The sequence below is a fragment of the Haliotis rubra genome, unplaced genomic scaffold (genome assembly GCF_003918875.1).
Source record: "Haliotis rubra isolate DU_JTF1 unplaced genomic scaffold, ASM391887v1 Scf286, whole genome shotgun sequence".
Lineage (NCBI taxonomy): Eukaryota > Metazoa > Mollusca > Gastropoda > Lepetellida > Haliotidae > Haliotis > Haliotis rubra.
Window position 1 is genome coordinate 130,485 of NW_025766953.1, and position 25,818 is coordinate 156,302.

The window sequence follows — 25,818 nt, forward strand, 5'->3', positions numbered from 1 at the left end:
CGTTACAGGCACATCTTGCCTTTCTAAACACATGCACCAATGAGGCAAGATGGCGGCAGTGTCACATGACCTGTCACGTGGTACTTCGCTGAACAGGCTGATACCTCGATCCGTCACACTAGCTTGTTTAACATTCCACTGAAATACAAAATATCCTTAAGAGTTTCGTACGTCAAACGGTGTCGTCAGTCTGTGAGAATTCTTCTTCATATTTTCAATCAAGCGTGGATATTTTTCTTAAACCATCGAGGAAATACAAAAATATGAACGGCAAACGCTCTTCAAGTTTTCCAACAAACGTGTTTCGTATTTCCCCGTAGCGGTTACCATGGTCACTGAAATAAATTAAAATCGTCTTTTCTAGAAGGCCGGTCTTGTGTATTCTCTGAAGGTACCGGAAGTGAGGGTCATCTGCTGCGCCTGCGTCGTTAACATTGTCGTGACTGAGCCTCGTTATGAATGAAAATCCAAATTGAGGCTTATCTCGGTAAAGTTTAGAGAAATCTTCAGTATATTTCAACACTATGTCCGTTTCCAACCTGTCTCCAACACAATTATGATCATGGTTCCAGACCGATTTATGTTTCTCCATCGCAATACTGAACACCCGGTTGTAATGGTCGGCCGGGGGTATGTGGAAACCCTCCTTTAAATATGTAAAAATAGCAATTTTAGGGGCATCTTCAGCATACAGAGTTCTATACCCACAATTCGAAAAGTTCTTCCATATAAAATTATAGCCATCAAACGGTTTTTTGGACATAGTTTCATTCCAAGGTAGTTCGGCAACAAATTTCCCCGTCGTCATCGGTACAACGTTGACAAAAGTATTGTCAGCAACCTTAGTGTATCCTAACATTTCTATAGCTTCTAAATCCTCGAGGAGGTATTTTCTCGACAAGGGCATCTGGCGCATAAAATTTAACCTGGATACAGAGTCCACTCCGATCATTAAAACATTCATTATTTCCTTTGGTTGGTTTACCTTCACATGGCGTTTCAGGTTTTTCTCACATCTTTCATCCACAGCTTCTTTCGGAATAATCAAGGAATGGAAATTGGTGTTTATTGTACCCTCAGACTTGCTCATACAATAGATTCTTATAAACTCATCTGAAATTTCTATATCTTTGTTGAAGGTCTCTCCAAACTTGCCGTAATAAAACTGAAAATCGGACTGGTTTGTCCCTCTCGTGATTGGTTGATATTTACAGTACTTAAAGTCACCCTCATAGAAATTATTCACCGTTGTCCAGTTGATTCGCAGGACGTTTCCATCTTCGTATGTAATGGACGGTTTTCCATAACACAGAATCTTTGATCGAAGACGAATCAGTTTTGAGATCGAGTTATCAAACGGATCCAGATTGGGTATACGACATGCTGGGGTGTCGACCAGGAAACCGCGAGGACGTGGTGGAGCCTGTGTGGCGATGACCAGTCGCTCACCAGGTCTGACCGAGACGACGGGAGTGATCCAACGCGCTACCATAATGGTTGCTATGGCGCCGGTAAGACTCAAGGCCAGGAAGAGTCGAATAAGCTTCCTCACCCGCGCCATGGGATAATCCTGGTGAAAGAGAAACAGAAAGAAACGTTAGACGTTGTCAGATATATAAGTAACATCGAAACAGGGGACATAAGGTTGTGTGTATTTGCTCTAGATACGCTGGTTGTGAGTTCGAATCCTGTAGATCCAACCTTGGTATATATCCTCACCACAACGTGTACCAGTCGGGTTTCACCAATGAGGTAAATATGACCTATAACTATATAGCCAGAAGGCTCTGAAGCTCACCTTATTTGTTTTCAGAACATTCGCAACATAAAAATATCAATATCAAGTGAAGGCCCAAAACAAGATTTTGCAAATAACCTTTCCACGTGCCATGAATTGTTCGTATTTTCAGCAATTGAACTGGACAGAACAACAAATATTTTAAGGTGTTTGGTTTCTTCCAGAGTGAAGGTGGAAGTGGGAAATCTAGTTAATGCCATTAAAAATACTTAAAAAACGAGCTTCGAAAGTTCTCGGAGTCTCCTAACTAGCTGGAGAATATTGTCCTTTGGCGGAACGATTAAGATAAGCACGTGAAGAACATATCAAAATCACGTAGGGTTGATAAATTACAGTTTTTAAAGAAATCAAGCCAGCAATTGTTAAACGGCCTTCAGAAACTATGTACATGTCAGTAAAAGTCTTGAAGAAATACCTTGAATCTGAAACTAATATTGCACCATTATGAACAGAATAATAGACATATCTTTAAATGTAATGAAATTGCAAAACTCAAACCACTATATAGTTGACGTAATGACTTGTTTTTACGTCGGAGAAAGATGGCATTGAAATCTTCATCTAAATTCCGCCAATTGTATAAAGTTGGTTTGTCAGTCAGTCAGTCGTTCTTTCGTCAGAACGTGAAATAATTCATTTTACCATTCAAATAAAGTCCAGAATAGATAAGCAATTACATAGTTTGGTCGTGTTTCTGTTTAATTTAAAAATGAAAAAGAACATTTCAAACCACACGAATAAATTTGTTAGCAGAGGTGTGAACATAAATAGCAGCTACTGTACAAGTTAACCTTCTCTGACAGAAACACCACAGGCATGAGCAGGACCTGGCCCCCTGCATTAGTCACCACACTGTATGTGGCACGACGGGCGTGTACACAATATGTAACCTTCATCAGTATGTTAGATGATAAATGACATATTCACCTTTACGTGTTCAAACCGGAGCGTCAGCGTAGCATACCCACGAAACCTGGCTGAGCACACATGACCAATTCGTGTAACTCCGGGACAAGCCGGAAGCTTTCTAAGAGATGTACTGAATACTCCAATGCAATATCACGGTTTAGAGATGTGTGGATATTTCATATTTACCTTAAGAGTTAATGAAGGCAATCCGTTCTATTTCATATGCAACCCTGGAAAGTTTCTTTCAAACATTCAAGCTTCAAGTCTCACGGAACACTGGCACCGAATAGGATTGACTACAAACTAACATCAGAGGTAACACATGTTGTTTTAATTACGAGATACAAACAGCAACGTGTCCCATTGTTTAACTGTCTCCTGTATAGGGCAATATCGTTTCCCGGAATACCGTTCAAAGCGCGTGAAAACCAAGCTTCGCAATTATCTGATAATTACTCGGAGGATGGAATTTAAAAACCGCATATATATATGGTCACTGATATCTGTTTTTCATCAAATTACCAATGGTAATTGTAAAACGCCCTCGATAAACACAGAATATAGTTTCCCGTAATACCGTTCTAAGCGGCGTAAATCCAAGCAACGCGATTATCGGTTAATTACTCGGAAGATTGAATTTTAAAAATAGAATATAATGATCACTCATCGATATCTGTTTTCAACAAATTGCCAATGATAATTATGAAACGTCACCGATAAACTTAGCATCTGTTGGTATGTTTTGGAAAATACACGAACACGAACGCCGAAATGATCTGTCCGCATATTGGATAGTGTTCACAAAATCACGTTATGCGAAGGCCGGTCATGAGCCCATAAATAGCTATTATATCACGTATATTTCACACTCAGCTGAAACAAGTACTTTACTGAATTCCCGTAGCTAAAGTAGTTCCGTTCTTAAATTACACAGAAACCATCCGTCTTCATCGCTTCATTTCATGACGTAACTGACTGACTGAGTTTAGTTTTACGCCGCTTTTAGCAATATTCCAGCAATATCACGGCGTGGGACACCAGAAAATGGGGCTTCACACATTGTACCCGTGTGGGGAATCGAACTCGGGTCTTCGGCGTGACGAGCGGACGCTGTAACCACTAGGCTACCCCACCGCCCACATGACGTAACAATCTCAATATCTCAAAGGAAAACTCCTTAGATAGCCTGGTTGACTTTTAGGAGGTTTACTATAAAGAAACATCTACCAGAGGACGCACATACTGTGTTATAATTAGGGGCGGTGGGGTAGCCCTAATGGTTAAAGCGTTGGCTCGTCACGCCGAAGACCAGGTTCGAATCCCACATGGGTACAATGTGTGAAGCCCATTTCTGGTGTCCCCGCCGTGATGTTGCTGGAATATTGCTAAAAGCGGCGTAAAGCCAAACTCAGTCAGTCAGTGTTATAATTACGCTGAACACATCAGTGTGTCCCATTGTTTTACTGTTTCCCGTAACTCTACATTGGTTCACGGAACCCAAGCTACGCACTCGTGCTTGAATGGTTGGAGTCAAGTATTGATGTGAGACCATCTCGGAGATAAGTAACTGGAAACTTGTATAAGTTCTACACTTTCTGTCTACTAGCAGGTCGTATTATGGTTCACACAAGTAGGTTGTGAGTGAGTGAATGTGTTTAGTTTTACGCCCTACTCAGCAATATTCCAGCTATATGGCGGCAGTCTGTAAATAATGGAGTCTGGACTTGACAATCCAGTGATCAACAGCATGACCATCGATCTACGCAATTGGGATACGATGACAGTATGTGTCAACCAAGTCAGTGAGCTTGACCACCCAATCCCGTTAGTAGGACAAGCATGGGTTACATTTGCAGGTTGCGTTGAAGACAATCCCAAGAAAAATGTAATACTTTACATGTCATGCTATATTTGGCATACCTATGCAGAAGGAGAAATCCATTTTTCTTATAAAGGTTCACGTGGTACCTAAGGTCACCCAGCCTTCGAGCTTCATTCAATGACTACCTTTAATTAAGCAAAATGGGCAAATTGTGAGAGAGAAACGTTCACTACGATGATGTTGACAACCCCCTCCCACTCAGTGGTCGCTAGGAGACACATACACATAGTGATTATAACATGGAATGTGGACTTAATACATTTCCTTCTTGAGTTGAACAACGAATCGTTCTGGAGAGGTCACTTTGATTCCTAGGAAAACTGCTTTGTGAAAACGACATCCATTGACAATTAGCTTCTATCTATTTCATTAACGGTAAAATCAATGACAACCTTGTCTTTATCTAGTTCCTAGTCTGGGGTCTACAATGAGTTGGGACATTAACATTTAATGACATTAAGGAATTTCTAAATGTTGAACTCCATACACCACTATGGCATTGCCTGTGGTGAATGGTCTCCTTACCTTTGTTTATAAATGCTCTGTGTAGAGCTGTTAAGCACTGGCTGAAATTCATTGAGACGTTTGATGGTAGGAAACAACGTGGTCTTATATAATAATAATTCTGGATATAATAATAATGCGTCATATACTCGATCTTTGGTATTTGATTTAGTGCGGTAATCTCAGTCAGGTGGTGATAAATTTGCATTTCTTTGGGTATATAAAGATGGACTTATAAATATTTATTTTCAGTCCTGGAATAGCACATTGAACAATCGTTCACAACTTTGTTAGAGCCATATAATATATGTCCATATCAGGCAAGAAACATCGTAACATCGCTTATCACAATTCCAGCCGAATTGCTGAGACTAAATGCATATGGCGCTGGGTGGTTAGGATTAAAGTTATCACAACGCATATGTATGTAAACTTGACAAAGAGGTTATACACACAGGCACATACACAGACTTATTCTGTAACTATTTAAATGACATCATGGAGTACTACTTGCCGGAAGTATATTGTCAACACCCACCCTGAATATATGTTTTAAAACGCTCTTATCTGGGAATTGTGAAACATGGTAAAAGCACTAATAGATTCGTGTCGCTAAGCCATGCTAAGAGATAGTTATTGTGTGTTAATATTTCATGTATATACATTCATGTGGCCTTCACACAAAACATCTACAAAATATAGAATAGTAATAAAAATGGAGACGTCACAAGTGGCCTTCTGTCGTCACAAAACCAAGGTCTTGGCTCCACAAAATACAAGAATAGTATTATATAAAAATGGAGACTTTTTTCAGTAAAATATGTCATTTCAGAGACCTGCCCTACCCCCTCTAGCCAGGAGACATGGGGATGGAGTGACACTTTTACAGTTTTCACACAAAATACATGTGTTTAAACACGTGAATTATGATACACACAGATACAGATGTTGTATTGATACAGATATATTTACGGCAAACATATGTATTTACGTTTTTCCTTGACAGTGTTTAATTGAACTTGAAAAACAACGAAAATATAAATATAACACTTTGATACAGAAAAGATGTTTGAATCCAGGAATTATAGATATATTAGACATGGTGATTCTTTGAATTATCTTGCAATAAAATATGGACTCTGTAAAGTCTTACGTTGTGTCTCATACGGGAACACAGTTTATAGTAACGGTTTCTTTTATTGGCTCGGCTGTTCGTATTCTGTCTCCCAGTCCCTCATATTATTTTCCCTACTGCCTAGCCTTCACTGCAATGCTGAAGCCGTAAGTGAAGCAAGTCTAGATTTCCTCTGAATTTCCCTTCTCACTGGGGCTCCTTTTCAATTCAAATGGGTTTATTTGTTACAAGTACAATATATTCAGAGAATATATGTGGGGTGGGGTGTGTGTGAGAGAGATCCGCCCATGAAATATATCCAACAAAGCCAAAGCTAGTCAGTTTCTCTGAAAGTGATGAAAGTCTCTGGGCTCCTTTTCATTCATTATAGTTTACGATTATTATTTATGAACCCTTTTTGCTGTAAAATATGTTCATTTCAGAGACGAGATGTTAGCGTAGGAGTCCAATCACTTCTCACGACACTAATACCTTGAAGAATGTGTTCCATCATACTCATCCTCTGACCTAATGAGCATCCTTGTCCTGAACCACGGACAAAGATATTAACGGACGGTGTTTCATAATGACTCTTACAGAAAATTGATCCCGTTTAATCTAATTCTCTGAGCATGTCAGGAAGACAATAAACAGGCAAGACGATAGAAAAGTCCCGCTCCACGTGCGATCAGCATTAGAAGAAAGGCTTTCTTACACAGAGATTAATGTCGGTATAGGTATGATAATACATGACAGTACATGGGCATATCGATACCCACATCCTGATGCTTATAATTCATATTGTTGATATACAGCCCTGGGTTGTGGATGTGGGTTCAACTGTGTATGGATTTAAGTAATCAAGAATAGGCTAACTCTGGCTAATCCACGCGTGCGCCTGCACTATACAGCTCAACGATTACTGGCAGAGCCAAATAGTGCAAAGTTGTAATAGATGTAACGTAACAATTGTAAAGGACGGTTCATAATAATCAAGAAACAGTTACTAAAGGGATAGTTACCTGAATATACCATGAGTTTATCCCAGTTTCCAATGGAGTCCTTCCGTGTGTCTGAGCGCCTCGTGTTATCAAACAGCGTCCGAGACCCAAGTTACTGATAACGCCATGGTGATGCCGTGTCGGATTTCAAAATCACCATTCTCAGCAACCGAAGTTCCGAATTCCACGATCGCGCCTACCTTAAAGTGTACTAACTTTTCAAAAGTGAAAAGTTTTGTTAAAAACACTGCTTAAAATTGTGAGAATAACTAAATCTCCTCGTTCCAAGACGATCGCCTACTTTCGTCTGGCCATTGTGTAGCGTGTGTTTGGCAGCGAAACCTAAAAGAGGTTATATACATGATGTTTACGGGGTGCCGTGCCATAACAGAAGGGAGGTAACTCGTGTTGGCTTGTGTAACTTGGAACATATGGTTGCCATCTGTTTATTAGACAAGGCGTTACATGTGGCAGTGATTCCCACCTATTGTGTGAACCTACTCCTGTGTTCATTTACATGTTAATTGCTAAAATATGCTTACTGTCGCTTAACGATGTCTGGTTAATTTCAGTATTGTTAATTAATACACATTAACATGTCCACACATTAAATGGATACATGCACTCAATGTTCGAAAATATTCTCGAACAAATCTAATGATTGCACAGCTTCACGAAACGTTCAGTTACTGACAGGTTAATTGGCTGTAGTAAGTAAATGCAGGCATCGTATTTGCAGCAGGACACTAAATCATTTCAATCACAAGTCCCAATGGTGCTACTTCCAGATATTGAGCTGGGTCCGGATCCACAAAACGTTCGTAGAGCTACGACATTCGTAAGCCTATCATTAACTATAGAGTTACGACAGGTCGTAAGCCTATCATTAACTATAGAGTTACGACAGGTCGTAACGTTACGAACGGTTTGTGGAAAGGGACCCTGCTCTGTTGGATGAGATACAGTCTCAATTGGTGTAGCGCTCAGCAGTTATGGCGGAAATTAACTTTACTGTTAAGTTTTGATGGTTGAATACGAGTTTTAAAATAACTAACTAGTTCGATAATGTTGTCCTTGAAAAAATATTTCTCGGGTATTATTCCTGAACGATCGTTCTGTCGTCGCAGGAGACGCTATTGCAGATGGTCCATGTTGGCAACTTCGCTTTTGTGTAGTGATGAGCAGGTGTAGGCTTTCATGCTTCTCCAAAGCCTTTGTGACATAAACAAGTAATTGTCATTCTTTCTGCTACTTTTGTATATGATAACAAAGAACGTGTACTACATCTTCTTTTCTTATCGGTTATCATGATATTGAAAACAAGTACGAAATGCCCTGCAAATGTTCGATTGTGACACAATATGATTTCATACAGGATCACTGATGGAAACATGTCTACAGTGTATATCAGCTTTATATAAACTTTCAGTGTCCTTTTGTCCATTCAAGCTATTTTTCGAGTGATATTCATTATTTAAATGAAACAAAGAAGTTCGTTGCCTTTACAATTTTATATGTATATCTCTCATAATTGCAATGCCATAAAAGGTCGTCAGCAACTTTATTTCCATATATGTAAAAGAACAAGTGAAGTTTGGGCCATGTGGCTCTATTAGAAAGTGAGATTTGATCGAATGCACAAGCGCGTTAACCAACGTGATGATTTTAACTCCTCATCGCGCAAATATGGTTGTCTCCCCTCGGTGGTCGGTTATTTCCGTGACAGTCCGGTAATTTGCGAGTGAAAAACAAAAATGGCCGCCTCTTGGATTGAGAAAGTTGGCGAAGTGTAAAGATGACTTTATATTCAAGTATTGGTAAGATATATTTGAGGATCAATGGCCTACTTTTGGAGATTTGCCATTTGTCTTTATTTTGACTGTTCTTTGTATTATTTGACTTCATATTTGTTAGTAAAATTGGATTTGTTATAACCAACCGTCTCGTGCTTGCGATTTTACAAGTCTGTATTCTGAGCACACTACCGGATCAGTTTTGTCGAAATGGACCCAGAAATCGGGAAATGTATATCGTGCATAGTCCATATTTTGAAAAACATATCATTTATAAGGACATTGATACAGTTGCTTATGAAGCATTGCGCCCCATATAATTTCTCCAAAACAATATTAGCTTGCTCAGGAACCCCCGTGTGCTGACATTCTCTCATTGTTTGCGTTTCGCCAAAAACGGTGAAGAAATCGCTATTTGTCATTATCTAACGTGTTCATGGACATCTTTTAACGTTCAATCACAGGCTTTGTGTTTATATGATCCTTATTGTCAAACCTGAGGATATAAAGTTTCCTGAACGTGGAGAAATGTAAACAGTAAGTGATACTGATAGAAATTGGGTCCGAAATTCGCACTTTCCCCAAAGTTAAGCTATGTTAAGAACTAGCTAAACCAGCGATTTTAAAGTTATTTTAATATATGTTATAATAAGAGAGACTAGTTTAACTCAATGTGCAACTGAAACTGTATTTGAGATGTGCAACTGGGTGCTGTCATGATAGTGACATGTTAGAAGACAGTCCAATATACAATTGACGTGCAATATCATGTGATGAATGCTGACTGATGCCCCGAATTAGGGTTGAAACTTAGTGACATAAATAGAAACAATACATGACAGCAATAACATAATCTAGGAGCTTTGTGTATTTATGCTGTCAGGGGTAGAATCAAAGTAACCAGTGAACAAAGCATAAATACAACATTAATCATGTTAAAAATACAACAACATTAATCATGTTCATTATACAACAACATTTATCATGTTAATTATCCTGCAACATTTATCATGTTAATCTTTGTTACAAATATATGGTGCCATTTTTACTGGAGCTTCAGTAACCTTTTCACAGAAACTGTTGGTTATTCAAACATTTTTAACAGGATTATCATGATTATATGTGTAGTCTGATATTACAAACATATAAAATAATATGGTTGTTTAACTGTTTAACACTGAGTCTTAAAATTTTATATGTCTAACTTCATGTATTCATAATGTTTTTTAAGTTCCTGAAATTTATGTTAACAGCATCAATACAACCATTTGAACCAAATACACCATAATGGACTTACAAGTTCTAGACATTGACACTATCATTGACTGGTCCAAGACTAGATACTACTAAAAGACTAATTGTTTACTTTTACATGTTCCAGAATCTTGTTACTGTGTATGAACCACTAGTCTTACTACAGTTGTTTGCTGGTTTAAAGAATGCCACGAACCTTCCTCTGCTTGCTCTGGCCAAATCAAAGACACTTTTTTAGTTGCTGGAGAAACTTTGGAAATTTCTATCGATAATATGAGCCATCTAATTCTTTGTGTAAGGAGCCAACTATTAGGACTGCATGGCATTACCGGTATATTGCAAACTATATGTATTGCAACATTTTTTCTGATAACGGGTTCACAGGGTAAAGAAAATATATGAAGTTTTTGTGATTATCTTTATGGTTTAAATTAAAATCTACACAGACTTTCATTCACAACAAATCTTTTCCTTCGTTATTCAATGACAAAAACGGCATGCTGTAACCCGAGAAATTGTATAAAAAAGGAAATAGAATCCATGACTATGAAACCTAATTTTGAGATTGCTGTCATCAGAACCATAACATATATGTTTAGGTATTTAGAATGTAGAAAATAGGATTGACATGTACAATTAGTTGCACTTACTGTCAAACACTTAAGCTCCCAATATATCTATAGAACGTCATACTAGAAGATATCATGGGAGCAGAGAAACATGCAACGAGTTCAAAGAACCAGTTGTTTCTCTGCTCGTATGACATCTTAGAGTTCAATACAAAACATCCAAATGCACTAGTATGACATTCTATATTTATTATATACCCTCTTATCTTGCATTAATTTGTTACTTAATAAAACAAATCATTGCATAGCGATACATATTTTCACGCCTCTCGATACTTCCTCATTCGGGTTAGTTTTATATTAAGTATCACTCCGAGCGTGGGCTGGTCACGCAACTAACCTAGATCATACATTCTTCTGCTGGACGTCATGAGTCAAGTCCCACTTTCACAACTTACCATAGGCAAAATAATGACACCATTCTAATGAAATTCATTCATGTTTTAATACATGCAAACTTGTGTGAAGGAACAATCAAGCCATTCGACTTTTATATCAATCTGTCAAACAATAAACATTTCATAAAGTTAGCTGGGAAACCCATTACCTACATATTAGGTCTAAATTTAGTGGTTACGGAAAATCCTGGAAAGTGCCGAGCTTTGGGGGAAGGTAGAACCGGTAGGGATTCAATATGGAATCTGGGGTGCAATACAGAATTTGACGTCATCCGTATTGCACTCCTGTATTAGTTTACTACCCTAAGTTTACATGGGTTTATGATAAATCACAATCCATATCGCAATACACGTACACTACCTAACTCAGAGTATATTGCAATACAATTGAAATATATATTAATCTTGTGTGGCCTCACTGATTGTTTAATTGATCTGACTTATTGCAAGTTAACTGCATGGGTCAGAGTTCATGCTATCAAACACTTCTTTCCACATGAGGTAAGGGTCTGTGTGCAATGGGTCATCTTTGTTATGTTGAACTTGTACGTGTAAAATGGTAAAAGTAGACTTACTCACCTTGTTATGCATGTCATTGTATCCCAGTTGCACTGATTGACCTCATGATTACAGTGACTGGATTGTGTTGCCAGACTTGATCATTTACTGACTACCGTCATACAAATGGGAGATTGTGTAGTGCAGCTTATAACAAACAAACAAAGAACTTGTTACTCTATTTTGTGGTAGTTAGGCTTAAAGGCACTATGTCACACAATACTTCTCTACAAATAATGCATTTCTCTCAATAATACGAACTATCAGCCCTGGGGGAAGCTACCATATAATTTATTCCCAACAAAATTACATGTGTAGATACAATATTGAATTAAAAAGTTCGATTGAATTAATGCAACATTGCATTAAATCAACTATCTTGCCCTGTACCTGCCGAAAATTATTTCAAGTGAACCCCATAGAGTTATGTCCCTTGGAGTCCTCTTTATGAATATCCTACGCACAAGTTGTGATTGAAACCAGTTTGGCAAACACCGACAACACTGTGTGCAACAGTTTTCGATGTATGGAGCAATTGTTTATTGGCAAGTGTTCTCTGTTTGGAAGCTGTTTACCTCGAAATTTCAATTATCGATGTCAGGCAAATTATAAGGGATAATAAGTCTTTTATTGCATCGATAGGAAGCTTTAGTGAGTGTATATGCCCCAATATATATAATGTAGGCCAAAATATTGTCGAAAATGTGTGACATTGTGCCTTTAACCTTTATGTGATGTACACCAATGGCTCTGTTCTGTCTGTGTTGTAATACACAAACTAATCAACTCATTTGTTGTGATACATTATATCTCCAATAGACTATACATCATAGCTTGTCATGTCAGACAAAATATGGTGTCATTGTTTTGGACGGTTTGTTAAGTTATTAACAACCGCAGTAATGTTGGGAATTGGTTAAAATTTCATAATTGATGATATGTTCATTACAACCGATCAATCATCGTAAATAATCGGTAAACGTCATTTATCAAATTTACCTGATTATGTTTGTTAATACACACGTAATAAGAAAAAACATGTAGTTCTTTTGAGGTTTTTCCAAATTACACAAAATGCATTTGCAAATTTCACATCTTTCAAGGATGACTAGTATGTTAGGAATATAAATTTCCATAAAGTCTTTAAGATAAATTCAATCATGACTTGGAACGAGCTTTTAGTGCTTATGAAATGTAACAGACAAAACAAACCTTGTGAAAAATATTGTTAATGTAAACAAGTCTTCCAAAATGTTTGTGTTCGATTATGAGAAAACATGATCGATTGCTTGGTCGCTTAGTCACAGCAACAAATCTTGGATTATTTCAATTAATCGGGCCACCACTAAACAGCCGTCATCATGATCGCCTGTCTCAACAACAGGGTTCGGGTTGGTGGGGTAGCCTTGTGATTGAAGCATTAACTCGTCATGCTGAAGACCCAGGTTTGATTCCCCACATGGGTTCAAATTACACTGTGTGAAGCCCATTGCTGGTGTTCCTGCCTTGATATTACTTGAATATTGCTAAAACTTAAAGCGGCGTAAACCCAAACTGACTCACTCGCAACAGGGTTCACCTGTCTCACCTTCTTGGTTTAGCTTCAGCTGACACTTGCTAGGTACCAGTGATTTGTGATGTAAGGACTTGATTCGTGGGGGCCAGGCAGATGGTATAGGTATCTGGTTCACGGGTCTGGGAGACAGGAAGGTTCTGAGCTTAACTATGATGGCCTGTGTTAATTTAGTTGGTTTCTGAAGTATACTTTCAAGATGGCAGAATCCTTCTGGTAGATCTGAGGTCCATGTACTTCTGCCAACAATGCTAGGGTGGCAGAATCGTCAGTATTCATCAGGTTTGCACCATCAGATTTCATGTGTAGTAGACTTAGCCTAGTTACCATTGATCGCAATGCAAGACTGTTGAATCCCTTGGAACTAATGAAACATCGTCAGTATTCATCAGGTTTGCACCATCAGATTTCAGTCTTCTTCAGTCCAAACTTGGAAAAAAGGATTTTTACACTAAAATAATTAACAACCGATCCATCAACACAGAACATCATTGTTAAGGTCAAACCTTTTTCAGCTGTTCCCCATGCTATATAAGGCTCTGAAGATCAAGTGCAATGACTTTGTGATAATTGCATGTGTGCCTGTTAAGCACAGGGATTTACAGGAAGCGAATTCCTGCGTCCTATACACATAAAAATTGACAATGGACGCAACAAAATTTATTAGCGCGTCCACAGGGACACAGAAAAAGTCCATATACTTTTTGTACAAATTCCAATCAAGTAACAATAAGTTATCAAAGAGTTTGCTACTAGCTGGGTTATGGTACAATTTGCAATTCTGTTACTGTAACAATAACGTGATGATCATGATACACAATACAATAACAGTATCAATATTAATAATTAAGTGTCTGGGACCCCCATTTTGTTGTCAAGGACCCCTGAAAATTAAGAGTATGAGTCCTAAGGTAAATCCCTGGTTAAGCAATTCTCGAAACGAACTGGTCAGTTGAAGCAATATGACTTCACAATGCATCATAGTTGACCACAACACATAATCCATTATTCTTGACATCACAGTTGACCACATTATGTCATATGGACAATAGACTGAGTTCGTTGAAGTTTCTCAATAGGGTTAACATTTCATGTGATTATTTCATTTTCTTTCTTTCAATGGCAATGAGAATAGTATCATTATGAAATGCATATTCGTTCTCCAAGAAGCAGTAACATATCATTTGATAGAAATGCATTCTGACTCGAAGTCAGGTTTAATGATTTCCAGTGTTGACTTGAGTGTGTTGAGTTACTAAACTGGAATGACACATGCATGGAAGTGGGGTTGTCCAAACCTTGGCCAATCAGATGAGTAAGCATGTTGGAACCTGGTGAAGGTATTATGGCTACCAGTAACATAGTTTGATATTGTTTTCCCCATTTGTCTTGATCTGTGAAGATCCGGGGTTAGAATTGATCTTCAGTAACCCATGCTTGTCGTAAGAGGTGACTAACAGGATTGGGTGGTCAGACTTGCCGACTTGATTAACATGTGATCGTATCATAAGTGCGTAGATCGATGCTCATGCTGTTGATCACTGGATTTTCTGGTCCAGACTTGATTATATACAGACCGCCGAAATATAGCAATTTGCCGAGTGCGGCGTAAAACTAAACGCATTCACTCACTATTAATTAAGTGTTGGCTTAGGTGCGCATTTTTGCGTTTTAGATGCACAGACTTTGTTTTGAAGGCACCAGCATAACACTTGTGGACGCAATGACTAAACCAGTCTTACATTCATATCAGATTGACACTTATCGGTACAATGTAGGTATCACATTTCTATGTAGTCGAAGACTAAGTTCCCCTAGGTTTGTCATGAGACAAGGATATGTCTCAATGTAAACAATTCTTTCCCTTTGCCTGTTTGTTGATGTTTCTGTGTTTTTCCACACACATTGTATTCTTTTGTGTATGTGATACAGTGTTCATGAATAGCGTCTGACCCTCTGACAAATCCGACAGATTCGCCAACGGTCAGACAGAAGTTTACAACCCGCCGACCCCAGTCTCTGACTGTATTTCACAATGACTTTGACTGAAGTTGTTTTTATGTGACCTTGTTTGCTGTTTATAAATCTTATGTTTGTTAATAATTTCAATGTCAATTATAAGAAATATTAAATCGGGAAATGTGTGTTTAATTTTATTCCATGGGTCCTGAGCATTTTCAATGGGTCAGACAGACATCTGAAACTTACAGGACCCAATGTTCTGTGACTTTGAAACACCATTAAGGTGAACACTGGTGATATTGTAAAGCTATAGAACAGGCGCATAAGTATTGTTTTGGACCCCTTATTTTATGGTGAATCTTTATCTCATCCACCCGACACAATAGCAATAATCCACATCGTCTGATGTTGAATATTGGGGCACAGTGTGGTAGCCAAGTGGTTAAAGCTTTATTTCGTCGGGTGCCAAAAGACCTGGGTTTGACTTCCACATGGGTACAATGTGTGAAGGCTATTTCTGGTGTTCCCTGCTGCGTGATGTTGCTTAAATATTGCTGAAAGGGGGTAAAATGAAACTCATTCACTGAATCTTCATAGTGTGTGTGTAGTGTGATGTCTCACATGATGTGTTGTGTTTGTAGTGTGTGTGCTGTAATGTGTGGTGATTGTTGTATGCTTGACCAAACAAACAATGACATTTGTTCAAACAACAGTTTGGGGATCTTGTTTCATTTTCTTCCTTCAGGGTTCTATCTTCTTCTGTTGACATTTTTTTTTCAGTTTAATTTGAGGTAACTAAAGTCAGTTATATTAACATGTACCTTTTTCATTTGATCTCTTTCACAGAGTAGTGATTTAGTCATCGTGCATTTACAATAATGATAAAAATGGTCAAAACAAGATGCATTTCTAACGATTATTAAACTCAGATTTATTGGGGAATATCTTTTGTGTAAAAACCTACTTGCATGAATTAGATAGATACTTTTGTTAATTACATCCAGAGTCAAAGATTCAAATAATCACTCACACTCACATAATCATGGAAAATTCATTAAATACTTTCATGCCATTTGATGACAGTACACAACCAATCTCAATAATATACTCAGCTGTGAGTCGGTAACTGTATTCACAACAAGGGAGACAACTCTGTGAATTGCCTCTGGCTGCAGACAGAGCAGCTGGTACTTCTGTAGACTAACAACTAGTCTCTGAAATGAACATATTTCCTGAAAAAGAAGTCTCAGGGCTCCTTTTCACTATATATATATTTTTTTACTATGAACTTTTTCAGTAAAATATGTTCATTTCAGAGACTAGTTAATAAGTCTAACAGTCCTGAAGCTGAGAAAATCTAGACTTGCCTCATTTTCTAGACTTGCGTGGGCTTCTCTTGGATATATTTGCTTCTGGGTCTGAGTAGTAGTATATGTGCTGTATGACAGACTAGTACTTCTGATGCCCGATGCATGTAACATTATGACAGAAAATGTTACTTCATCATGGATTATTGTCCACTAGCCTTTGGCAATGACATATTTCAATCCACTTACTAAAGATTAGTATGTAGAGCAGATTCTTAGGGTAGGGCTTGTTTTTCTATATACACTTGTGTAGATCATAGGCAGACGAAGCTTGTGAGATTATTTATAGAGAGATTGAATTTGAGATATTTCAGTCTGAGTTGAGATATTTCCCCAAATCACAAACAATTGTACATCAAGCACCAGGAAAGTTGGCTGTCACTGTGAATATCCAGAATTAAAAATTAGTGAGGAAATGAATATAATATTGCATTTGGTTTCTAGTAACAGACAAATAGAGAGTTTGGATGTTATTAAACAAAGTAAGTTTTTTGTTGGTTTGTAATTTTAAAGCATAGGCAAATGAAATATATAACAATGTTGGCTGAAGTGCTTTTAATAACAGTGACATGCCATCATTCAACCATCATTGGCCAGATATCAGTGTGTCTGTGTGTGCTGTGTGCATAAGCATATTACAGACTCAATTATTACAGACTGCAGCCATATACTATGATATAGCGGCCATTTTCTGAGTCGCGTTGCGAACAAACCAACCAAATCATATTAATTTAGCAATATACTTTTGGTAAAATTAACTGTTTTCATAATGTTTATCTGCACGAAGTATAGTAGGAAATATTTTTAATTCTATGAATATATATGTGATGCATCTTTCAATAGATTCATGTTGGAACAATATCTACTGCAGGGACAGGAACACTCAGTAATTTGAGCTCACTTGGGATGATAAAGTGTTGTTGACATTTAGAGCAATGTCTTCCTATGGCTGTTTTCATTCTTCTTAGCGTCTTCAAAGCGCTACTGCTGTCTCACATATATCAATGCAAATATTGACATTGTTAATTGAGTTGTACACCACCCATCGTTTGGGTATGCTCTCTCGTGTTCTCAGGTATAGATTTTTGTCCATGATTTTGTTGTTCTGAAACATTCATCAGATGTATGATCGACATATTATGTTGTTATTTTCAATAACAAAACATTTATAAAACTTAACATGAAGCATGGTTGCTTTATTCAGCTAGATAATAAACATCCTGAGACTGGCGACTGTCTTTTTATTGAGAAGAAGGACACTTGAAGTAAAGTGTGGTCTTACTGAGCTATGACACGTTACATACCATGCCAGCTGCCTTCTTGTTGATTTCAGAATATAGTGCAAGGTTAAATAATTTCATCTACAGATGATAAATGTTTCCATTTACAGTCTGAACTTTGAGAATGTCAGAATGAAATTATTTATTTTATTGCAAGCTGAAAGGTATCCTAAGAAAGCTCGTATAATGTAATTGACTGAAACTTAACAGATCTTTATTGTTTTAACTTCCCAGCTGCATTCTGTAATAATACAAAGGAAAATATTTTTGCATACAGTAATAACTGAGATAACCAGATGTAATTCCAGCAATTAAAATTTAGCACCAGACAAGAACGATTCAACTTGGTGACTAGAGATTCCACAAGGAAAGGGAGGAACTCTCTGCGTAATCTGTCTGACTACGGTATGTAATTTGGCTAAAATGATGAGGAGACTTCCAAGCTGCATGTATTAACTTTACAAAGAGGAAAATATTTATTGCCCTCATACGTATAGTACCATCTATAAATGAGATTACGAGGGACCAAAAAAAAAATATATCATAGAGAAGGGGGTGGCAAATACATTCACAGAAATATTTTAACATGCATTCTGCCTTTCTGGAGCGATGTTTGAGTTACTGGAGTACATCTATAAGGATGTTTGCCACGATTACGAAAGCGTTTGTATGTTTTGAATGAATAAAAGCCCTACATAATCTATGCGTTTCCATTATTTCAACATATTACATAGTAGTACATATATGACGGTATGACATCTGACAAGCAGCTGTGCTCGCCGTTTCCCGGCGATCAAAGTTCAAACATCCACAATAATGTATTTGGGATGAATTCTGAAACAGTCATCGGTAAAATATAGCTTCAAGAATATACTATTATTTAACCCACAGAGAATATATACATTGTGTAATTTTGATTACAGTTTTGCAGTACGCAGGTAAAGTAAGAATAAGATTACCCGTGTGTATTTGGGCGGAAATAGCAATAAGCTGTGTACACTTTTCCCGAGCAAAGTTCAAACATGTACCGTATAGCCGGGTTGAAATCTGGAGCGATTACCAGTAAAATATAATGCAAATTACTATTATTTAAGCCAAAGTATATCATTAGCATTGTTTTTAATTTTAATTACAGTTTTTGCACTATCAATGTAAAATATATAATTAACACTAGGTTATCTACAGGACCCACATGAGCGTGGTAAGTTGTATGCACATGGAATGGTGTTGAAATAAACAAGCCATTTTAGGTTCACAGATTGCGCCATTTATAAACTAGCAGTCCATGGAAAACAAAGTGATGACAAAGCAAGCCAGTTTGTTGACGTATTTGTCGATCTAACTTTAATATGTATATGATATTTAGCCGAAATAAAATATAAGCCTCTATTTTTCATATCCCAACTACACTTCATTTGATTCGATGCGTGAGTGACGCCAAGGTAGTTGTGGGAATTTTTTTAATAATGTGGACCACGAAGTTATGAAATTATTAGTGGCAGCCGTTTGCCAGTTGTCTGTGAACTGCGCAATTAGGACCCAAACAGAAGTCGGCTTATGCCGCAGTATACCATTTGACTGTCGTAAGGAGTCAAGTTTTGGGGGAATTGGAAACTATATCTAGAATTGGAGGCTTACAAACGGTAATATATCTGACATGTATGGTGTAGATTCAAGAGGAATCATGAGTAATTTCCCATCTCCTTAAAATGGAAAGTCAATTGTAAGCGTTCCCTTGAAAAATGTCAATAAACATTATAAAAAGAATTTAGAGGTTTCCATAGATTTGCTACAGAAATAGTATTCTGTGTGTGACAGTTTCCATAGAAGCTTACCAGACTTTTGCAGTTGCCTTAGCTTGACATCATCAATCGGTGTGCTGTGTTGGCCATTCTGTGCTTCCACTGTCGTTTAATTGGTGTCATGTGGCAATAATTATCTTCTATTCATGAGTGCATTGTAGTCATCTTCATCTCGTATGAGTATTAATTTCACAAAGAAAAGATCATCGCGATGTCTGTGTGTTTACAGTAGTAGTAAAACTACCTGTTTTATTATTATCTGCCATTATTGTACAGTGGCGGAATCTTGCGGATGGCGTCTATCTTCTTTTAATATTGAAACATGAGCTGTTGACATATCTCAAGGAATTTATAGAATCAACTGGTTATAATATTTACTGAAATCAACCTGATAGGCTTCTGCAGAGCTGACAGTCGTCCAGTTCATATTAATAATGACGAGCTCAATGTTCTTACCAATATTTTGAGCTAATGATGATTAAGTCATTGTCTGATTTGTAAAGACTTGATGAATTGTTTTGGTCACTCCAAGCTCAAACTACTTTTATCACTCATCTGCCTCCTGTATATTTTCTATTTACCTTACAAATTGGAATAGAGATTAGAAATCTAAATACGAAATATCAATTGATTGTGAGATGTGAGAATCTTACTATGATTACAAGACTGAAGATGTCAATTCTCAGTTCTATAACAGTGGAATGGTTTCTTGTTGCAGCTCATACCTGTTTACAAAAGTATATCATTGATTTCTGTATGCTCAACTTGAAGACATTTGGATCTAGAAAGGGATCATATGATAGCTGGTTTTATTTATCTGTCCACTTTATGTTATAGGTTGTAGAATGTTTGTCCATCACACTTCAGCAAAAACTCAAAACTGACAGAGGATATTGCCAAGAAACGAGACTTACATTCACATAGATGTGATGTGCTGTGAAAACAGAATAGTTCTAGGTAAAAAGAATTATACATCACATACGTTAAGCAAAAACAGTTGTTTTCATGTATACATATCAGATACATGTACATGAAAACTCAACACTTGTCATGTAATTGAGAGTTCTTCCATCCTCAGAGGAAATAACTATTTATTCAAGTTTTTACAACAAAGTCATGTACAGCAAACTTAGATCAATTATGAGCAAATAATGGGAACTGTAACATGATCATATTTCAACTTGTTTTTATCCTTTAAATAAAACAGTGCATTCAGTCAATATTGGTATTTTACAGGAGTTGCTGCATGTAACGAAACTATCTGTGGAGAGTGAGTGAGTTTAGCAGCTGCACTGCACTCAGCAATATTCCAGCTGTAAATAATCGGAGTCTCGACCAGACAATCCTGTGATCAATATCATGAGCATCAATCTTCACAACTGGGATACAATGACACGGTATCAACCCAGTCCGCAAACTGACCACGACCATCATCCCGTTAGCCTGCCTCATTTGGCAAGCATGCTATTGAAGACCAATTCGGTCCTGGATCTTCACGGGTTCAAACTATCTGTGATGTATGCGGTATAGTAGAATGGAGTTCTACCCATTGTCATTTGTGAGGAAAGCTCAAACATGCTGATCATCATAGATTTTTGAAATTCTAAGGCCACAATACCTATGAATATAAGATTATCACTGCTTGTTACCTCTGTTCGTCCATCAGCATTGAGGGAATACAGCTGGTCAGTCTCATTGAGGTCTATTGAACCACATTATTTTTCCCTACTGCCTAGCCCTCCTCCAATGCTAAAGCTGAAATGAAGTTAATCTAGATTTCCAAGGTTCATTCTCCCCACTCACTTGGGTTCACTTTTTCAGTTTAAATGGGTTTATTTGTTACTGTCAAAAATTATATATTTTCAGGGATTCGAGTTAGTCCTAGAATACAGCAAGAATTTGCTGGTTTAATGCCAGTAGTTGAATTGGGGTATCATGTAAGGATAATGGCATCGCGATCACAGTGAGTGAGTGAATTGGGTTTCGACGCCACTTTTAGCAATGGGTTTCAGCCGCATATCACGGCGGCTTACAAGCAATGGGCTTCACACAGCAACCTGCGGCCTTCGCGTGATGAGTTTAATGTTTAACCATTGCAGGCTACCCCCACCAGCTCGTGCAGACACAGTGGGGCGTGTGTAGCCTAATGGTTAAAGCATTGGCTCACCCCCGAGGACCCTGGTTCAATCCCGCCACGGGTATACAATGTATGAAGCCCATTTCGGTGTCCTCGGCCGTGATGCTGCTGGAATATTAAGGTGCCGCGAAACCAAACTCACTCAGTCAGTCAGTCGTATCACAGTGGCTGTATTCACTATCAAACCAGCCTACCTATAGTACAAGCACATCCACACAAATATGTACATGGACTTTGCTGTGTGAACATGAAATATTCTTTGCGGTAATCCCATTTGACCTGGTCGATCAATTTACCTAAACAATGTGTATAGTTATCAGATGATTTCGTTATTATGTCTAAAGTGAGACTCAAAATCAGTCATTAATTTTATGGGTCCGATGTCCATTGATAATGTTTTTGTAATCAGAAATAATGTATTTTGATGTATTAATGTATCATATGCAACTCAGTGCATATGAGACCAAGTCATTAGGCTTGTTAAATATAGTATTCAGATTTGTTCGCTGACAGTAAGCACCTTTTAATCTGAGTAAACTGCCATACTGGACACCCTTGAAGGAAACTAATTATTTGTTCCATATTGACGAGATGAGCAGTTAAGCAGCCCCACACATGAAAGGCATAAAACTGATCATGTTATAAATAAAACTATCGATAAGACACAGAGTCATATTTAGCATACTCAAAAAACGTTCTTCCAATTAAACCAAGTTCATGCTTTTCATATATCTATTATTTGTGTCTCTCTCGGATGTCACAAATGGCTGTTTTTGAATGCTGGCAAAAGAGTAATAATGACTTATGAACACGAAGTACAGCAGATCGGTAGATAATGGCTACAATGAGGTTGCAGCGTGTCTTCCGTAATGTCATTACAGGGGACTTAGATTATTGTTGTTGTTGTGAGACCGTGATGATCCAGGTTAGAATTGGTGTTCAGTTACCCATGCTTGTCGGAAGAGGCGACTAATGGGATGGGGCAGTCAAGGGTCGCTGACTTGGTTGACACATGTCCCTCTTTATTCCAGTTGTGTGTAGATCGACGCTCATGCTGTTAATCACCAGATTGCCTATTCCAGACCTCCGGATTATTTACAGATCGACACCATATATCTGGAATATTGCTGAGTGTAGCGTAAAATTAAACTCAGTCAGCTCGACTGTTGTTGAAGTCAGAAGCAGTTATGGACTTTGCATGTAGTGTTCATTCAGCACAATGTACACATATTATTATATTTAGAAAAATAAAAATATTTTATTGATAAACTATTGTTTCTGAGATTTCAAGCGAGATTGCGTATCAGGTTCCACCATGATCAGTAAAAGGTTTAGTCATTGTAAAGTTAGATGTTTCCATCATGTTATGGTCAGGTAAAGGCGAGGCCGGTATCTATAGTAGAGTCTTTGAGACAGTTGTTTGTTTAACATTGATTTATTTGATATATTTTAACAAAATGTTTACAGGTGTTATCACTTTCAGCACACATACAAGAAGTAGTGAATACACTAAAGCGAATGGTGAATGTTTCTTCAGTATGGTGTTTTATATATTTATGTTCAGTCTTACAGATAAAATGAAGAAGAAATAGCCAAATTTATCCTGCCTCAATACCTTAGTATAGTCTGGTATATTCATTTGCACTGAATGGTTTAGCGTTAAGTGCAACCGACCTACCTCTTCAAGTCTGCCTTAGTCTCCCCAGTCCCTGAACCACACATTACTCCCCCACTGCCTAGCCCTCCCTACAATGTTAAAGCCCAAAATGAAGCAAGTCTAGATTTCCCCAGGTTCTGAATTTCCATCTGACTTTGGCTCCTTTTCCATTTAAATGGGTTTATTTGTTAATATGAAAATCATTTTCAGAGACTAAGCTGCTATTCTAAGTCTGCATCTCTGTGGCTGCATCAATCTCTGAAAGGAGTTTACAAGATGGTACTATTTGTCACTCTGCCTAATGCTTGGTGCATGCTAGGATAAAACAAGGACGCGGCGTTGGTTCCAGAATGGGATTGTTCTGAGTGGGTCCTATGAGTATAACAAATATATGCACAGTATTTTTAAGTGCAGTAATCTTGCATGTGATGTTAAACACCAATTCCTCTTGAATAGCTCTCTCTTGAAAGTTGCTATACAGATCAGTGTAGTTGTGAATATTGGTGCCTCTTGAGGACCTGGTGTTTAAGTAAACATGACATTTTTACACTGCGTGCCAGTGTTTTGCCACCTTTGTTGTTTCATCATGAATTGATTGTTAAACTTCATTGTTTGGTATATTCTGACGACTGTGAATGAGTTCATTGATAAATAGTATTTCAGCTCATCTCTTCTGTTGTTGTTGAAGCCATGAAGATCTGGGTTAGAATTGGTCTCCAGTAGCCCAGTTAGTGTCGTAAGGGGCGACTAATGGGATTGGGTCGTCCGGAAGGCTTGTTGACCTGGTTGACACATGTCATATTATCGATCCCATTTTGCATAGATCGATGCTCATGCTGTTGATCATCAGATTGTCCGGTCCAGACTCAAATATATGCGCCAGAGTTCGCCGCCATATAGCTGGAGTATTTGTTGAGTGCAGCGCTAAAGCTAAACTGACTTATATCACTGTTGTTTTACATTATGAATGTGCAGTATCTTCGCATGTGATGTTAAACACCATTTCCCTTGCCTCGAAGCTGTTTTCAGCCATGTACATTGATAACTAGAAGTCATTACAATTGGCGCCTATCCATCCACGACACCCTTTTGTGTACAGCCCACAGCAGTAACCATTATTACCCAGCATTATCCCTCTGCTTCCTTTTGACATGTTCATTACATGGAATCGAAACATTGCTCTTTTCTGATCCAGTCCCGATGTGTTTCCCATCAATATGCACAACTAGGGAACTGATTTCAATATGGCTGCAGTGTTTAGCTCTAGTAGGTCACATGTAATTTTTATTCAACCCAGCATAATTTATTTATTTTTATATGTTATAAAGAGGAAAGATTTCCAAGTGTACAGCCAAGTGTACATGTGATATCCTTGTGGGTGTAAGCTATTAGTGCAGCAGAATGAGCTATGGTTATATTTCTGTTGCACACTCAGGAAACGGTAATTGTTGTTAGACTGTATTGAAGCAACAAACAGTTAGTCGGTGTCATGTGATACCATAATCATCTTACTCCTCCTAACCTGTGCAGTTCAAGCAGAAAAAACACATGTCCATGTTGCAATGAAATACACACCGCGTTGAGAGGTAACTCCATGGCACCAAACAATTTGCTCTGTAGTCCTTCACGTCCATTGGTGAATATGGGTAATAGTGACTGAAAAATATGTTGCCAATTCATCTTCTGTCATGTTTTGGTTTAACACACATAATAAGCGATAGGAAGTTTATTTTTACAATAATATGACCCTATTAGTATCTATGCCGCGTTTTCCCACAGGAGTACCACAGTACAGTAGAAAAAGTGACTATCCTTGTAAATACCAAACTTTCAACAACAACAACAACAGCTTGACATTCAAAGTCCAGTTTGTATTTATAGTCCATGTTAGATGATGATGATGATGATGGCATGATGATGAAGCAGTCTTAGGTAACAGAATCATCATAATTCAAATTTGAAAAATATGCAGCATGAAAGAAGATAGCCATTTGTTGGAAGTAACTGTTCCGCATTCACATACAATATATGTACATGTCATGATTATGTCCATGTAATAAAGAGAGATGATATCGTGAGTGGTTGTTGTGTCTCTTCAGAGCAGTTGGGCTACTACCAGCCGGAGAATGGCCAGACGAAGAGTGGATATTAACACACAGCAACAGTCAGTGAGCTCGCAGACTAGTGGGTGTAGGCACAC

At 37.9% G+C, this 25,818-nt stretch overlaps 2 protein-coding genes across 2 annotated transcripts in view; one reads left to right on the plus strand and one right to left on the minus strand.

Moving 5' to 3' along the window:
• Window positions 1-214: 214 nt before the first annotated feature.
• LOC124281612 lies at window positions 215-7,540 on the minus strand. Its single transcript, XM_046717546.1, has 2 exons — window positions 7,230-7,540; window positions 215-1,570 (listed from the first exon to the last, which is right to left on the minus strand). Exon 2 carries the CDS (start codon window positions 1,559-1,561, stop codon window positions 215-217), a length of 1,347 nt encoding a protein of 448 aa, XP_046573502.1. The 5' UTR covers window positions 1,562-1,570; window positions 7,230-7,540.
• Window positions 7,541-8,947: 1,407 nt separating this feature from the next.
• Window positions 8,948-25,818, plus strand: part of LOC124281624 (F-box/WD repeat-containing protein 7-like) — a 59,298-nt gene continuing 42,427 nt past the window's right edge. Inside the window, exon 1 of the mRNA XM_046717559.1 lies at window positions 8,948-9,025. The gene's annotated coding sequence lies outside the window, so the exon portion shown is untranslated. The remainder of the gene's footprint in view (window positions 9,026-25,818) is intronic.

Coding starts and splice junctions, on each gene's coding strand:
- LOC124281612 (XM_046717546.1), bottom strand. CDS start 1,561: ATGGCGCGGGTGAGGAAGCTTATTCGACTCTTCCTGGCCTTGAGTCTT.